Source organism: Mastomys coucha, unplaced genomic scaffold (assembly GCF_008632895.1).
Source record: "Mastomys coucha isolate ucsf_1 unplaced genomic scaffold, UCSF_Mcou_1 pScaffold6, whole genome shotgun sequence".
Taxonomy (NCBI): Eukaryota; Metazoa; Chordata; class Mammalia; order Rodentia; family Muridae; genus Mastomys; species Mastomys coucha.
In genome coordinates, this window is record NW_022196912.1 from 53,197,296 (window position 1) to 53,216,086 (window position 18,791).

The 18,791-nt window shown below is 35.7% G+C and overlaps 1 protein-coding gene across 4 annotated transcripts in view; it reads left to right on the plus strand.

Moving 5' to 3' along the window:
• Positions 1-18,791, plus strand: part of Agmo (alkylglycerol monooxygenase) — a 329,966-nt gene that overhangs the window by 260,083 nt on the left and 51,092 nt on the right. Inside the window, exon 13 of one of the 4 annotated variants that reach the window (XM_031357450.1) lies at positions 16,749-17,435. The exons of the other annotated variants lie outside the window; for them this stretch is intronic. Within the exon in view, the coding sequence (XP_031213310.1) occupies positions 16,749-16,949 (201 nt within the window). The 3' untranslated portion in view covers positions 16,950-17,435. Of the gene's footprint in view, positions 1-16,748; positions 17,436-18,791 lie in introns of those variants that run through there. 4 annotated transcript variants of the gene reach the window in all.

The following is an 18,791-nucleotide window of genomic DNA, read 5'->3' on the forward strand; positions in this document are numbered from 1 at the left end:
TATGGCTTATAGGAAAGGGTAGAATAGAAAGTGAGGCATTCAGTAGGTAGAAAGAATTTTGAGATAGAGGAAGAGTCCCCAGTGAAGATATTAAAAGACATGCTAACCAAGCAGAGGTAACTAGAGATAGCAGAATGTAGATTAGCATAAATGGGTTATTTTAAATCATTAGACAGTCAAGGATTGAGCCTATATGGCCTACATATTTGTAAATATATAGTTTGTGTCTGAGTCAATTTTCTGGGAGGAAAATGGAACATTACAAATAAACATACGAAATTTTGTATGTGTTTGTGTGTGTGTGTGTGTGTGTGTGTGTGTGTGTTTTTGCGAAATTTTTCAATTACTCTTCTGCTAAAGAATGTGATAGATTATGGAGCCCAATTATACTTTAAGCTACTGTTGATTAACCCCATTTAAGCTTTGAGAACTACTTTATTAAGTTATGTTTGGTACAAGGTTTGAACAGATTTATATCCGCAAAATGTCAGTACCTAAACATCATTCAGGTAGCCAATATCACAATATTACAGAACAAATGTACTCACTAAACAAATGTCAACATAGTACCTAATGCAGCTTATTCAGTTTGCAAATGCTTATCCATTTTACAATTGGAAGCTATTTTGTAAAACCAGATTCCTTGGAGAGCTATTGCTGAAATGTGTAATCATTTTGGCATAAAACTTAATCCATAAAATGCAGTTTGAATTATTGCATTTCTTTATCTTTCATAAGTAAAGGTTTGTGATGAATCCGATGATACATTTAATATGCTTTTTAAAAAATGTAGCAGTGATGTATTCTAGGAAAATGCTTTTCTTTTCTGTGGTAAGACATCACTTAATCATCATGGACAGTTTCATTGTATTTGCGATGAAGGGAATGAACAATGGAAACATTTATGTAGTGTCTGATTGCCTAGGGATGCTGATCTATGTGATGCAGACCTATTATTTAGTGCTTTGGGGATTCCCTTCTCTTCCTCCGTCATTCCTTTAAGCTCTGGTTTTTGTACTAATCCTACAGAGAGGGAAAAAAACCCAAGCACTTACGTTATTTCTGTACTGGGAAATTAGCCCTGCTTTTCAGAGTTAAATAATATTCTTAATTAGCTAAAAAATGAAGGTGGTTAAATTGTCATGGGTAATTGGAGTTGTATTTTCTCTTTTTATTAATAAAGAAAATGATGTGTAATTTAGGGTGCTCAGGATATGAAACCCTTCCAATTCATAGGCTGTGATTCTAGGTTTTGAATATTTATGCTGCTCCATACCTCTATGGTAGTGATTTATTTTTACTGAGCCTCATGGGCTGCAGTCTGTCTTGCCAAGTTGGGGGAAGATCATAAGAAAAAGGAAGGTTGAATGGTAGTTCATTCCCTGTTGAGCTAATTAGGAATCTAGGTCTAATTTAGAAGGCTGCAAACTCAGGCTCCCTTTCAGTCAAGTAGATGAGCTCAGGCTTTTTTTAAAAGTTACTCCTTGTCAAAGAGGAATGTAGCAGGGTATAGTCTTGAGGCCCACATCTTACGGTAAATAAATCTAAAAACAAACAGCAATCAACTGTGAGATATTCTTAACCTTGTAAGAAAGGAAAGTAGTTGAGTGGGAGGGCTCCTTATGGAATTCACAGACAAAAAATAATTATATATATGTTTAATGGGATGTGTCCTAGAATATCTTACGATATATGTAGAAGTTTTAGTACTCTGGAGTTCACAGTGAATTTTCTTTTTTAAGTTTTCGTCCTATAAAATGCTCATAGTCTTGAATTGAAGTTTCTTGTTATATTCATGAAAATAAACCAATTAAAATTATTTATATTTTCATTGTTCTTGTACAGTTGTTCACAACCTTCTTAATGCTATGACCCTTTAATACAGTTCTTCATGTTATAGTGACTTCCAACAGTAAAATTATTTTCATTGCTACATCATTACATTAATTTTACTACTTTTATCACTTCTATTGAGGACATTTTTGAAGATAGGGATTTGCCAAAGGTTGGTAACTGCAGTTTTAATTAGTATAAACTACATTAAAGAAACAAGATTTGACTTCAACCATTGATGCATTTATAGTGTGAGCAATTTCTTCAAAGAATGTTTTGAGTTGCTTATAATATTGTAAAAATATACCTTAATAATGTTGGAAGAATATTATGTATATACTGAAATAATAAAAGATATATAATAATCCACTTTCTTTCCGAGGAAAATACAGAAAATTATACAAAAGAATGTTCAGAAAAAAACAAGAATTAATACAATTCTTTAAAAGAATTTATATACATTACAGAACATATATTTTCCTGATTTGGAAATGCAAGTTAGTAGAAAAGGGAATAGTTGAAGATATCAATCAGCTCTTACTTTGTGTATTATGCCATATCACTTATGTATTTAAGAATATTTAAATAAATATGTACCTTGTTCCCCTTATTGCAGGCCTCTTATCTCCTCTAACATAAGGTTGGATGGCATTTCTAAACTTTTGAAAGAAAATGGAAGGAAAATCACTTATAGTTCAGAGGAGTTCCAAGAGAGTTGATTTTATCTCTGAGCTAATGTGTAGAGATTCAAAAGCAAAAATTTTTATACAAAAAGAATATCAAAGCAAAGAAAGTGGAGTTTCAGGTGTGGATTAGAAACCATCAAGCCATGTTCTGAACTACAAATGGAGAGGTTAGTAGAAGGCAGACATTAGCTAGGGACATAGGATAAAAGGTCATTCATTTTCGTTGAAAATGTACATGCTTAAAAATTTGAAAGCATATAACCCATGCTTTCTTGGAGTTTTGAAGACTATGAACATCTTGTTATTTGCCCAAACAACTAAATCAGTTACTATCATTACTTAAAATGCTAAGAATACAATTTAAAACTTACTTAGCATATGATTTGAACAGTATAACTTATCCTCCTGAAAGCCTCCAGCCATAACCTCTGCATTCTCATCTCAGCTTAGAGTCAAATGAACTTAACACTGTCCATGGCTCTATGTTAGAACTGATAAAAGGAGATTCCTCCAAGTTCCAAAACAAGAACCACGTATACAGTTCTGGGTTGACTTAACTTCTTACTCTAAATACTGGGGTAGGGGGCAGAAATAAAGCTCATAATTTTCTGTTACCAGAATCTGTGAATTTCAAAAAGGTGTTCCTTGTCACTACCTCAATGCCTCTCATTCTTCCTTTTCTTTTATTAGATATTTTCTTTATTTACATTTCAAATATTATTCCCTTTCCACGTCTCCCCTTCAGAAACACCCTATCCTATTCCCTCTCCCCTGGCTTACCAGTCCACCCACTCCCGCTTCCCTGTCCTGGCATTCCCCTACACTGGGGCATCAAGCATTCTCAGGACCTAGGGCCTCTCCTCCCATTGATGTACAACAAAGCCATCCTCTGCTACACATGCATCTGGAGCCATGTGTACTCTCTGGTTGGTGGTTTAATCCCAGGGAGCTCTGGAGTTACTGGTTGGTTCATATTGTTGTTCCTCCAATGGGGCTGCAAACCCTTTAGCTCCTTCTGTCCTTTCTCTAGCTCCACCATTAGGGACCCTGTGCTCAGTCCGATGGTTGGCTGAGAGAACCCAGCTCTGTATTTGTCAGGCACTGGCAGAGCCTCTCAGGAGACAGCTATATCAGGCTCCTGTCAGCAAGTACTTGTTGGCATCCACAATAGTGTCTGGGTTTGGTGACTGTATATGGGATGGATCCCCAGTTGGGGCAGTCTCTGGATGGCCTTTCCTTCAGTCTCTGCTTTATACTTTGTCTCTGTATCTCCTCCCATGGGTATTTTGTTCCTCCTCCTAAGAAGGACCGAAGTGTCCACACTTTGGTCTTCCTTCTTCTTGAGCTCGGAAAATTGGACATAGTACTACTGGAGGATATACTCAGAAGATGCTCCAACATGTAATAAGGTACATGCTCCACTATGTTGATAGCAGCCTTATTTATAATAGCCAAGAGCTGAAAACAACACAGATGTCCCTCAACAAAGGAATAGATACAGAAAATGTGGTACATTTACTCAGCTATTAAAAACAATGAATTCATAAAATACTTAGGCAAATGGATGGAACTAGAAAATATCATCCTGAGTGAGATAACCCAATCACAAAAGAAATACATGGTGTATATACTCACTGATAAGTGAATATTAGCCCAGAAGCTCAGAATACCCAAGCTGTAATTCACAGAACAAATGAAGCTCAAAAAGACAGAAAATCAAGGTGTGGATTCTTTGGTCCTTCTCATTTTTCCTAATGTTGCAACTCAATAATACAGTTTTTTATGTTTTGGTGACCTCCAACCATAAAATTATTCTCAATGCTAAATCATAAATTTAATTTTACAACTGCTTTGAATCATAATGTAAATTTTTTATATGCATAATATTTGATATGTGAATATGTGAAAGGGTTTGTAGACCTTTCAAAGTTTCCCAACCTATAGGTTGAGAACTACTGGTCTAGATGATAAAATGATATGATAGAGGATAATGATGCAGGAGTTACCACACAGAAATCATCAGTATTGATAATCACTTCCTGCCCATCTTCATAAAGACCATTAGTGATGATTTAATCTCAACATGGTCATTTTCTGATTATTTTGATCTAGGAAGGAGGATTGCAAATGGAATCCCTTGATATATACCATCTAACCATCATTAACATTAAAAAATGTTTGCATCTTAATTTCTATTCAACTATTTATAACAAATAGTAAACTAGGCTTTTAAAGTTACATAAGAAATTCCTCTCACTTGTTTTCACTACCATCTCCCAAGTCCAGTGGTTTTCTATTTAAATCTGTGCTGTATTTTAAGTTCACATAGCTGTAAATATTGTAGTATTATTTCCCATTATGTTTAGCTAATGGCATTTGTTTCCTTCATATCAATTAATTAAATTATTTAATTGAATTAATGTAGATAAAATATCAGGATATATTTGTATAAATATTCACAATTACTTTATATTTACCATCTTTCCTTTAAGAATTTAACCAACAATCAGGAAGGCAATAATTATGCCAATCTTTAAATCCTTAGGAAAAAAAAATCTCATTTATTGACTAACTACAAATGCTCTTAACTTTTTTGCATGATACTGTTTTGGATACAGTTGCTCATTGATCAATTTAATACCTTCCTTTGATCTCTAGAATCAAAGGAATGGCTCAGTTACAAGTTATATTATTTACTTTACTCATTGCTTTTACTAAAATATCTGACAGGAACAATGGAAGGGAATAGTGGTTGATTTCAGTTTTGTGTTTGGTACAATACATCTCTTCATGGTGGTGGTAGACTGGAATGGCACCTTGCCAATGGGACTATGTGACAGGATACAAAGCAGAGAACTGGATAAGAAACAGGCCCAGTTTCAAACCTTCAAAAGGGTATGGCTCCAGGAACCTACTTATGTTAGCCAGACTCTACGTTCTGAAGGTTATACACTCCCTCAAGCCATCTCTAGACCAAGTATTCAAGTCAATAATCCAATGGGAGGTATTCCACATTCAAACTCTAAAAGATCTTCAGAATCAACAATGAACAATTCAACTTTAGGAGCTATATTAAGAGGTCACAATCCATTATGGCAGGAAGGCATGGAGTTGGGCACTGGGGGACATCTGGTCACACTGTATCCACAGTCAAGGAATACATTATACCTCAGTGTCAAACGCATGGATACATGAGTCCTATAAGTTGCTCATTGATCTATACATATGTATACAACACACACAGGCATACACAAAATAAAATAGTTTAAATGTGATTTAAAATAGCTTATTTAAGAAGAAGAATAAAATGTATTTTTAAGCCTTATCTTTGGTAATAAATAAAGTATTTGGAAAATACTGCATCCCTTGAAATTCTCCAATGTCAAATAGACTCTGCCAATACATATTGATTTCAAAATCTTGTCACTCAGTCCATAAAACCCTATGAAAGCCCTCTTCTTGTTTCCAAAGAGACAGAAGAGCAGGTTCAAAGGCAGAACACATCTCTGGAATTTTACCTGTGCTAATGAGGGTTGGCTGACATTTTGTGGGAGATATTATGTCTTTATACTGCACCATGTATTCCACATAGTAATCACAAATTGTTAGAATCTAAGTCCAACTGACATAATGGATGAAAACATGTTTACTATGTGGAAATGGGAAAAATACATATTTTAAATTCTCCTTTCCCTTATTTCTGATAAGATAGCCTAAAGAGTTTATACTATTTTCTTTGCTTGGGAGAGTGACATGAATGATATAATAAGTAAACAGCAGTTACAAGATTAAACTCCTTGGTATCTACCCATATGTACTGCATTTGTCACCAGATGGATGTTGTTAATTTATTTATTTTTTTTGTAATAGCTTAAATTTCAGAAATCCCTTGGAAACATTCATATGAAGTATAATTAAGCAATAAGACAGCCTAAGTGGAAAAGTTTATCATGCTTGGCACCCTATGGCCTTGGCATATAGCTTAGTTCTCCCAATGCTTGCTTATTATGTACCATGTCTAAACTACATCCTCAGCACACTATAAACTAATGTAGCACATAGGAGGTGAAAATAAAAGGATCTTCTTGGGGCATAGCATAATATAGCTACATGAGACTATGAATTAAAACACCCAGATTTTACAAAGTAGCTGAGATAGAAAATATGTCATTACTAGCCTAATTAGACTTTAATCCTCTTAATTTTTTCCAGGTGAAACCTACCCAGTAAAGGAAGTATGCAGAAAAATACAGATGGTTAATTTCATCTAATTTTTCCTCAGTATAAATATTTTGTAATTATATATAGAAGGTATTTGTATTAGAAATGTACCATTATTTATAAAAATTGCAAGTTTCAGTGAATGCTCAGTTCTTTAAAAAAATGCAACAACTCATATACATATAATCAATGTTACAAATCAGTAGAGGCTGTGTGTGTGTGTGTGTGTGTGTGTGTGTGTGTGTGTGCGCGCGTGCACGCGCATGCACTCATGCCTGTGAGAATGCATATAAACAATAATTAAAAATAAGAAGCCGGGCAGTGGTGGCACACGCCTTTAATCCCAGCACTTGGGAGGCAGAGGCAGGCGGATTTCTGAGTTCGAGGCCAGCCTGGTCTACAGAGTGAGTTCCAGGACAGCCAGGGCTACTCAGAGAAACCCTGTCTCAAAAAAAAAAAAAAAAAAAAAAAAAAAAAAAAATAAGATGAAGTAATGGAGAAGGACTTGTAATGGAGAAGGAATGGTAGTCCATCAGACAAGTTTGAGAGGAAAGTGGGGATAGAGATAGTGGAACTATAGTGATCATGTGTGATTTTTCTCAAAAAGAAATTTTAAAACAGAGAGAAACTGTAAAGGAAATAAAAAAAATGGTATTTAGCAGAGAGTAATAACTAGATGCTAATGAAATTAAACTGTCTCTTAACTGTGGCTGTGTTGTCCTAAGAGAAAACTTATTTGACTTTTTCAACATTTCTGTCAATGACATTTATTATTTTTTTAACTTTTTAAAGATTTATTTATTTATTGGGTGTTTTCTTTTTTTAATTAGATTTTTTAAATTTACATGTCATATGATATCTCCTTTCCCAGTTTCCCCTCCAAAAAAGAAAAAAACAAAACAAAACAAAACAAAACAAAAAAAACCCCTGTTCCATCCCACCTCCCCCTGCTCAACAAACCACCCTCTCCCACTTCCTGGCACTGGCATTCCCCTACAATGAGACATAGAGCCTTCACAGGAGCCAGGGCCTCTCCTCCCATTGATGACCAATTAGGCCATCCTCTGCTATACATATACTGCTAATATGAGTCATTAGTCCCACCATGTGTACTCTTTGGTTGATGGTTTAGTTCCTGAAAGCTCTGAGGGTACTAGTTAGTTCATATTGTTGTTCATCCTAAGGGGCTGCAAACCTTTCAACTCCCTGAGTCCTTTCTCTAGCTCCTTCATTGGGGATCATGTACTCAGTCCAATGGATGGCTGTGAGCCTCTACTTCTGTATTACTGGGGTACTGGCCAAGCCTCTCAGGAGACATCTATATAAGGCTCCTATCAGCCAGCACTTGCTGGCATTCACAATAGGGTCTGGGTTTGATGATTGAATATGGAAAGGATTCCCAAGTGGAGCAATCTCTAGATTGTCCTCCCTTCAGTCTCTGCTCCATAGTTTGGCTCTGCAACTCCTTCCATGGGTTTTTTGTTACCCTTTAATGAAGGAACGAAGTATCCACACTTTGATCTTCCTTCTTGAGTTTCTTGTGGTTTGTGGATAGCATTTTTTGTATTCTAAATTTCTAGGCTAATATCTACTTATCAGAGAGTGCATGTTATGTGTCTTCTTTCGTGATTGGGTTACCTCATTCAGGATGATATTCTCCAGATCCATTCATTTCCCTAAGAATTTCATAAATCCATTGTTTTTAATAGCTGCGTAGCACTCCATTATGTAGGTGTACCATATTTTCTGTATCCATTCCTCTGTTGATGGACATCTGGATTTTTTTTAGCTTCTAGCTATTATAAATAAAGCTCCTATGAACATAGTGGAGCATGTGTCCTTATTTAATGTTGGAGCATCTTCTGTTTATATGCCCAGGAGTGGTATTGCTGGGTCCTCTGGTAGTACTATGTCCAGTTTCTGAAGGAACAGCCAAACTGATTTCCAGAGTGATTGTACCAGCTTGCAATCCCATCAGCAATGAAGAAGTGTTCCTCTTTCTCCACAACCTTGCCAGCATCTGCTGTCACCTGAGTTTTTGATCTGTGTCATTCTGACTGGTATAAGGAGGAATCTCAGGATAGGACAAAACAGCAACCAACAGATTGGGAAAAGATCTTTACCAACCCTATATCTGATAGAGGGCTAATATCCACTATATACAAAGAACTCAAAAAGTTAGACTCCAGAGAACCAAACAACCCTATTTAAAAATGGGGTACAGAGCTAAACAAAAATTTCTCAACTGAGGAATACTGAATGGCTGAGAAGCACCTAAAGAAATCTTCAACATCCTTAGTCATCAAGGAAATGCAAATCACGACATTTATTATTTCACTATAAATTAGGAAAACAATAAATTGGCATTGTTTGGTGGAAAATATTAGCTTTAAATACATACATGAGTAAGTGTAAACTCAAAAATATCCAAGTTTTTGCATATCCTAACCAAATCTACAAGTTTTACATTTAAGGCAAAAAATTCAGTGAAGTCTTTTAAACAGTATTTTTTTTCTCTATAATTGGACAAGTGAGACATGTTATCTATAATGATAAATATGCATAAGTGTATAGTAAACTCTTGCAAATAATTAAGTATTCCAAGTTAAATTGTTTATGAAATATCATCATTAGTTTTCCAATTAACTCTATTCCTTTAACAACACTAAGCCTGTTTTAATATTATATGAAAATATCAGCCTGTAAGTTTGGTGGACACCATACCACTTTGAAGTCAACATGGAAAACTTCATGAGTTCTCTTAAGAGATTTCTGAACCCCGTGCATACAACCCTTCCTCTCAGACAACTGGATACTGGTAAATGTCTAACCACTCCTCCATGCAGATTACTGTGCATGGTAATGTGATCTCCCTTATCCTGTTGACAACTATAGCATGACTCTTATCTCTGAATGCTCCAGACCAGGCAAATTACTTCATCCTCCATTACAGGCATACCTACATTGATGCCTCTTTGATGGAATTCGTAAGCAGAGAGCTGTTAGTTTAAAAACCACATCTGTGGGTTCCACAATTTTGACTTGGTTGTTATGTAAATATTCCTAATAAAGATGTCACTTTGAGGAAGTGACTTAAACAAAACTTCCAATTTTTAAAAAATTCTGAATTTATATTCTCTCCTCAAAGACATTGCCAAACTTTCTGCAATTCGAGTTTCCATCTAAACAGTGTCCACAGCTTCAGTCTGTTTATTTGGAGACATATGTTCAGGGCAAAGATAGAGAGTCCCACTTCCTGAAATGGAGAGTAATAAAAGTCATATCCAAAAGAGATTGGGAGCCCAGCACAATATCACACATCCATCTCAGTACTCAGCATTCAAAGCAGGAAGATTTCCACAAATCCTAGGTCATATTGCTCTGTATAACTAGTTCAAGGTCAGATAGGGTCACACAGCCAGACTTGTATAAAAAAGAAAAACAATTGTGCAGATTAACGTTTTTTTTTTTATATATTCAGACAGTTTAAATAGAACTTCCCAGTAATAAAAGTACTGTTGTTAAAAGAAAGGCTTCTGTGATATGATTGTACTATACATTTACAGTTATACTATAATTATCATAACACATTTCTAAGTGTAAAATAAGTTCTGACTAATAGAATTGCTCTTTTCAAATTATACAAATTTTATCTTTTTTAAAAAGAGATGCTTGAATTTCTTTCCATTCCTAGCATTATTAATTAGTGTTTTTACTTGTATTTTAAATTATAACTGTAACATTAAGGTATTTTACTAATAAACTGAAAAATTGAAAAAGAATATTTTGTGAAAATGCTTTTGAATGCATGCTTGAAGGTTGAAGTAAAATATTTCTTTTCAAATTAAGAAGAATTTGTTCAAATTGTTAATATATCATTATCCAAGAATACCATTTGGTAAGAGCAAATGGAACTAGCTTCAATGAAGCAATGGCAAAGGGATTTTCAACCTAGGATGATATCACATAGAAGCTGCTAAGCAAGAGGCTGCTTGGAAAGATTGCATCTCCTGTTTGCTTATCACTCCTAGTAGTAGCCTGACTCCTCTCCCAGGAGAACTATAAAAGTGAAGGCCCTATTTTCTTATGATTCACATTTCAAAAGATGTTTTCCAAGTCTCAAGAAGAGAAGTAGAGGAAATTATTTTAAAATTGGTAAAGTAAAATAATGTATTTATACATTTTAAAACATAAATACCATAAAAGAGATAAAAGGAAGCATGTGTTTAAATTCAGGAAAAAAAGCCTGTCTATCATTTGGAGACTGGAGCGGACCAATCATGTTCTTTGTTTCTATAAATGTCTCTAAAATTAATCTAAGTGTGTATTACTCTCATATACAGTACAGTGATAGATATTTTACACCTTCTGTGGAAATTATCATCAGAACTTTTGTTTTGATGTCATTATAGAAGCATATATATCTCCTCTCATGTTCTACTTTCTCAAAGAAACTTTACATTTTGTGGTTTCTTGTGGGAAGAATCTCCATGGGTTTTGATATATAATGGAAGAACAATCTTTGTTTAATTAGTATGTATATTATCTGTTTTCATGAATATAATAAGGTGCCAGAGGCTGTTAACTTTGTAAAGACAAGAAGTCTCTTTAACACAGATTTCTCTCAGTTAGATCGTTTGGCACAGCTATCAGATGGGCTCTGGTGAAAACACGTGCACTTACATCACGGTGACAGAAGCACATGCAGTAGAGAAACCACTTCACAAAATTGAAAGCTAGAGTGATTTCAGGATTGACCTCAGGATTTTATAAAATTTTCTCTCAAAATCTCACTCGGACATCCACAAAAATGACTGTACTGCCTTCCACAAGTACAGGCTATTTACTGACCTGAAGACATCCTGCCTTAAGGTTCTACATTGCATGTCATCAGAGTAGGAGAAAACCTCCACCTTTAGAACCTTTGGGAGACACACCCAGTACCATAACAAACCCCAGATAAATGTATTAGATTGATATAGCTCAGAATTGCGCATGAAGTCTAAAGGTATCTATTCTTTCATTTTTTTAACAATGAAAAGAACACAGGAAAACATAAATACAACATGTATCCCTAAACTCCTCTCCTTCATGTTGCTTTCATCTGTTCTGATTGAGGGGTCTTTGAAATCACTGTGACATGCCTGGTGCTCCACAGAAGAATACCCAGCATGGTAGACAAAATTTTTCCACCCACAGGTTTGGATTTCAGCTGCTGCTGGTTCTGGAAGCTACTTCTTGTCTGGCCACTGTCTGGTATGAATATGTGTAGATGGAATTGGCAGTAACCTAGAGTGTGGATAAATTCTAAGTTGCAAGGAAAGTTTAAGGTTGATAACATGGTGCTAATAAAAAGAAGCGTCCAAGGGGTTCTTTGTTTTAATCAAGGGCCAGTCATTTTTAATTGTTTATATTTTTGAGATTATAATTATATCATTTTACGTTCTTTCATGTCTCCAATTCCTCCTATAGGCTTTTTCTTGCTCTCTTTCAAATGAATGGCCTCTTTTTACATTAATTATTGTTTCACAAGCATATGTATATGTCTATACACACTGTATATTCCTAGATATAGCCTCTCAGTCAATATAATGGTACCTGTATGTATCTTTTCAGGGCTCACCGCTTGGTATTGGACAATTAATTGTGCCCTTCACTGACGAAGATTATTTGCCCAGCAATTAGTGTTCCTTAGTTGCCTGTAATTCTTTACATAGGGTTAATGGTTTTCCCCTTCCTCAATCCTTCTTCAGCTCATGCTTAGGTTATCAAGTTGGTAAGATTTTATGGGTGTAGCTTCTGACAAATGAAGTAGCTTCCTAAAGCTGTAGCTGAAATCTAGAGCCTGTAGGTGGAAAAATAGGTCTATCATCCTGGTTACTAGGAGACACAGTCCCACAGCAAACATCCTGATCATTTTGCTCTTTCTGTTTCTCTACTATGTTGCCTGAGTCTCATGTATTGGAGTTGTTTTGTAAATGTATCCATTAGGACTGGGCTCCTGCTTTGCCTTTTGATTGGGTGTGATTTTCTGTAATGATTTTTGTCTATTGCAAAGACAACTCCTTGATGAGGGGTGAGGACCACATTTACCTGTGAGTATAAAAAAAATATTTAAGGGGCAGTGGTAGTGCATGCCTTTAATCTCAGCACTTGGGAGGCAAAGGCAGGCGGATTTCTGAGTTCGAGGCCAGCCTGGTCTACAGAGTGAGTTCCAGGACAGCCAGGGCTATACAGAGAAACCATGTCTCAAAAAAAAAATTACAAACATTTAGAGTGAAGTTAGGGACTATGCTGTTTTAGTAAAGTGGTGTTTGTAGCTTCTTCTCCAAGATCCATAACTTCAATAGACTTGAATAGTTGCCTGGATTTTTGGTACCAGACATGACTTCCCTATTGTTGAGCAGGTGTTAAGTCCAACTGGAAACCTGTTGCTTACGACCAAAGCACACTGGTTATTAATGCACCCTTGGGATTATTGTGCCATGTGGGTCATTGCTCTGGTTTACAAATACCATAACTGAATAAGACTGTGGTTTGTTTCCATCATTTGGAAGCTTGCATGATGTCTTTGGGTACTATGAATGTTAGCCCTCATGGAGAAAACATTCAGGTTAATTCTACCTCAGAGGTTTCTGTGTCCTATGTCTGAAGTGCATGATGTCTAAAGTAATAGGGATTTACTTTCCACCTCTTGGGGGTGAGGGGCAACGAACGTCAATACTAACAGCTTATCAAGTTTGGAGAGTCTTTTGGAAAACCCTCATCAAAAGCTTAAAAATGGGATCTTCTTGCCTGATATCAGAGTTTTACCTTAGATGATCTTTGGCTTTCTGAAAGAGTATTATCAGCCCATGTGAGAAAATTTAAACTTATATGTTTATTTATAGAAATTCTTGCATGTATTATAGGATTTTAATTTTTAGGCAGAATCTTAAGAATGTGATTCCATATGACTTTTCAAATATCTTTATTGTTATTTTATTTTCCTCCCTTTGTATTCATCCTTTCCTCTCCCCTATCTAAGTAGATCTATCGCATTTCTTCCTATTTCCAAGTCAGATCTTTGCTCACTGCTTATTCTGATATTTGCATATTTTCTATTACTTATATGGTCATTTCTTTTTAAACTGAATTTTAGATGAAGCCTATCCTTACTCTCTTCTGCTTAGTTTCCTTCTAATTAACCATGGCATTTGGAGATTTTTTTTAGACAATTTTATTGATGGAACAGAAAGTGGCATGTAAGTTTGAGGGACATAAAATGTTCCAGGCTAACATTTCACCATGAACTTTTAAATAGATTCACATTTTTAATTTTGTTTGACACATCTTCTAGTAGATAACAACACAGCAAGATCTCTAAAGCTCTTTAGATTTAAATTACAGATCCTTAGCCCATAACTTCTTTGTCTTTAATGTTGTTGAACCTTCCAATTGTATCATCTATAGCTGTCTTCTTTAAGATGTTGAATTACACAATTTGGTCCTGAAATCAATTAGCCTCTTACTACATATTTCTTATATCTGTGTCAAAGCTAGGTTCTTAAAATAGCATTTTTTACTCCTGCTGTCTTGGAAGAGATACCAAGACAAGAATCTTCATCTTCTGCCCATATCTGTCAACAGCTGTTTTCTTCAGACCAACACAATAATTTGTCAATGGACTCTTCTTCAAATTCCAAATACAGAATAAAGTCTGATTTTTAAACAAAATAATGCTTTTTATATATTTTTAATATGGTCTTACTTCATAAATTCCTGTCAAAATATTCTGGATAGGATAATTTTCATACCAACTCTTATATTATGAATATTAATATAATAATCTTTTTTTAAAGTTCAGTCATTATCATCCTCCTGGTCTGACTTCCAACTATTCCTCATCCCATTCCTCCTTCCCTGTCTCCAAGAGATTGTCCCCATCTACAACTCTGACCCTACTAGACCTACCTACTCCCTGGGGCCTCGAGTCTCTCGAGAGTTAGGTGTGTCTTCTTTCACTGAGGCCAGACCTGGCAGCCTTCTGCTGTATATGTGTAGGGAGCCTCATATCAGCTGGAGTATGCTGTCCACTTGGTGACTCAGTGTCTGAGAGATCTCAGGGGTACATGTTAGTTGAAACTGCTGGTCTTCTTTTGGGGTCATCCTAGATTTTCTTACTAAAAAATTCTTTAGAATTATTGCTTCCTTTAGGAAATCATTGCAATGACTTTAATGCTTTATATGCTGATATTTTTTTCCAGGGTACACTCTGAACCCTGAGGAATGACCCCATTGCTCAGTACAGATGCTGCTGTATCATTTCCCTTCCTTAAAATTTCTATGCATTTGAAGGCTGTTGTGAAGTTGCTATTGTGGTAATAACCATATCTTCCCAGTAATAACCACATCTTCAATGTTTTTCCTGTAGAGCTCACCAAGGCAAAAAGGGGTAGATAATTTTGGCTAAGATTTTCTTTATGATTATCTGATTTATCTTTAAAATGATTTTGATTTCTGACACACAGCAGCACCTTGTTGACTAACTTGTTCCAAGAAAGTAGTGGTTTAAATTAAGTTCCAAAGGGAATTGCTTACTTTTATGAAAAGAGAAACATTGACAAAAAGCCACTAGGTGTGGTTTCTGGATATTCCAACTGTGTGTCCCTAGGGGTCTATGGTACTTGTGGTTACTGTAATTCCAATCACTATTTCCCCTTTTGGGGACTATATTCCAAGACAAAGATTAATTTAGTCTCCAAGAAAACAAAACAAAACAAAACAACTTCAGTTTTATTCAAGGCCCCACTAAGGAAACAACCCATTTCTAGTACTTGTTCTTGTTTCCTGTGAATGGCAACATGAAATAGTAATCTTCCAAAGGAAACACACTCACTAGTGTGTATGTTGATAATAGACCTCTGCTAAATTCAAGATTTATGGTAATTACTTGATGGCCAGAGCAAAAGAAGTCAATTCCATTTAGTTAATCGTTCTCCTGTTTATTTGACGAACAAACATTCTTTCCACATTTGCACAGCCTAGTTCCCCAGATTTTTGTGAATAGGAAAGTGAATACAAATGGTCTTTGTCTTCTAGTGAAGACTCAGCAAAGAAGACAAATTTTACAAGCACTTGAAATAGACTGAGAGTGAGTTTTCCAAATGTGCTTAGAAAGTAGAACAGAAGAGCGAGGTGAGGTTTAGGATTGATCAGCTCACACAGTCTGGGTGAGAGTCTCCTAGGAAAGTCTCCTTGACATGTCCTTAAAACCCATAGAAAGAATCAATGAATTAATGGAGATGGCATTGGTAGCAAATGACCAGACAAGTTACAGAGAACTATAGTGACTCTGTATAACCTAACTAGAGGATAGGAATGGAAGATAGAACAGATTAAATTTGATAACTAGGCAGGGGACAGATCATGAAATTTATATCATAAATTAGAGTTCAGCAACTTGTGAGCTAAGAAATAGTCATATAAGGATTACAGGATTGATATTTTGGGACACTAGTGACATGAATCAAGGTTTAGTGTACAGTTAGGGTTTCTGGCACACAAACGCTCTCATTAATCCATAGATTGCCTTGGCTATGTCTATACTACTAAGGAACAGAGGAGTAGCTTCAGCAAAATCCAGCACATTTATGATCTGATCCTTCCCCAAGAATGTTTGCTAGCTTGTGCCATAGACCAAACTTTTTAGGAATTTATGGTATAAGAAGAGAAAACAAAACAACAACAAAAAACTCATGATGTTCTTTTATACAAGAGAGTAAATGCAGTTATTTATGTTATATATTTTGTTTGTCAAATTCTGGGAATGGTTTATGTGTGGACATGTTTGATGCAGTTATTTATATTATCTATTACTCAGTAGAAAATTCTTTGTTTAGCTCTATACTCTGTTTATAATTGGGCTATTTTATTTTCTGGAGTCTAACTCCTTGAATTCTTAGTATATTTTGAATATTAGCCCTCTATCAGATGTAGTATTGGTAAAGATTTTTTCCTAATCTGTAGGTTGTCATTTTGAATACCCAACAGCAGAAAGAACCTGAAGAGACCACTTTCAGTAGAGAGAAATGGTCCCAGTACTGGGATGGAGCCACCCACCCATCTAAAAAATTTAATGAGGAATTGTCCCTGTCTAAAGGAAGGGCAGGAACAAAAATAGGGCAGAGGATGAAGGAAAGGCCATCTAGAGACTTCCCCACTGTGTGATCTATTCCATCCATTCCATCCACAGACACCAAACTCATACACTATTGCTGATGCCAAGATGTACTTGCATACAGGAGTCTGGCATGACTGTCCTCTGAGAGGCTCTGTCAGCACTTCTGACAGTTGCGGATACTCACAGCCAACCATTGGACTTAACCCAGAGACCCCAGTGGAAGAATTAAGGGAAAGACTGATGGATCTGAAGGAGATTGCAACTCCATAAGAAAAATAGGATCAATTAATCGAACTCCTCAGAGCTCTTAGTGACTAAACCACCAACCAAGGAGTGTTCAAAGGCTGTTGCATGGCACCAGCTACATATGTAGCAGAGGACTGCCTCATCTAACATCAGTGGGAGGGGGGGCAATTGGTCCTATGGAGGCTTGATGTTAGAGGGTTAAGAGGGAGTAGGTGAATGAATGGTGGAGCACTCCCTTAGAGACAAATGGGAGGGGTATAGGGTGAGAAGTTTGTTGAGGGGAGACTGGGAAGGGGAATAACATTTGAAATGTAAACAAATAAAGTGACAAAAAGAAAAACCCTGAAAAAGAAACAAACACACACAAAAAAAACTTTCTTTATGTTATTTTTACCTTTCTTAGAGGAATGAGTTCTTATGTAAAGATCAGGTTGGCCTTTAACTCAAATGCTGGGATTACAGTTTGCAAACTACCGTGGCTACCTTCTGTTTTCTTGGTAATTGTGGCAAAATCTATCATATGAATTTACCTTAAAGGTGGAAATGCAAATTTTAGCATATTTACACAAACATTTTAAATATACAGAATAGTGTCACTGAACACATTCAAAATGCTATGTTAAAATCACCACTCAATATCCTCAATACAGTCTATAACTGTTGAGAAATATCCCTCTTTTTTCTTTTCTCTGTGTCTACCAAGCATGGCAGACTGTGCTATCAGGATATTGGGTGTTTTTGTTTTTGTTTGTTTGTTTGCTTGCTTGCTTGTTTAATTATTTCACACTTCTGTTTTTGATTCAGGGTCACTCACTAAGCCTGAAGCCCACAGTTTGGGTTAGGTCTTCTGGCTAGAAAGTAAGCTTTTAGGGAGTCTACTGCCTGTAATCTTGTACCAAGGTTGGGACTAAAATCACAACCTGTCATGTCTGGCTTTTCATTTAGATTCCAGGAATCCTACCTTAGCTCTTACTGCTTAACCAACTGAACAATTGCCCAAGACCCTGAGGGTATTGTTTCTTACCATTTACCCAAGCAAACATTCATGCATGAAACTGTGGTTGGTTTTGTAGATGTATTCATTTAACCTATCTATTTTCTTTTATATTGTTTTGTTTTACTTTATTTTATTTCTCTTACCATTTAGCTTCTTAGGATAAATGGTAGCTTCTCACTACTTAACTCAAATGGTCAGCTCATACTCAGTTCTGATATTGCAAATGTGCACACCTGTTCATGACTCGTCTGCATTTTAATAAGATTGTCATATGGAATAAGGAATAAATGAGGAATGCTCACAGAAACATCTGCAAGTTTCTTTCAGTTTTATATTTTTTATTTTTCTTTTAGAATTCTTGTACTTACTTTATTTTACTTTATATGTGGACTATTGATATGAAAATCACAAGTGTCAGTTTCTTTTAATTATATAGTTTATTAGTAAAGTAAAAAACCTTACAAAAAATTACACACTGAACATAAGCAGACCAAATGTACGAAAACCTCAGCAAACCTTTAGACAGTTAGCATGGATATTTGGATCAGAATCAGTGAAGCTTCATATTAAATTACATATTGTCAGTATTAGATATAATTTATACATTTATCCATCACTGAAACACAAAACTACATACTAATTAGCA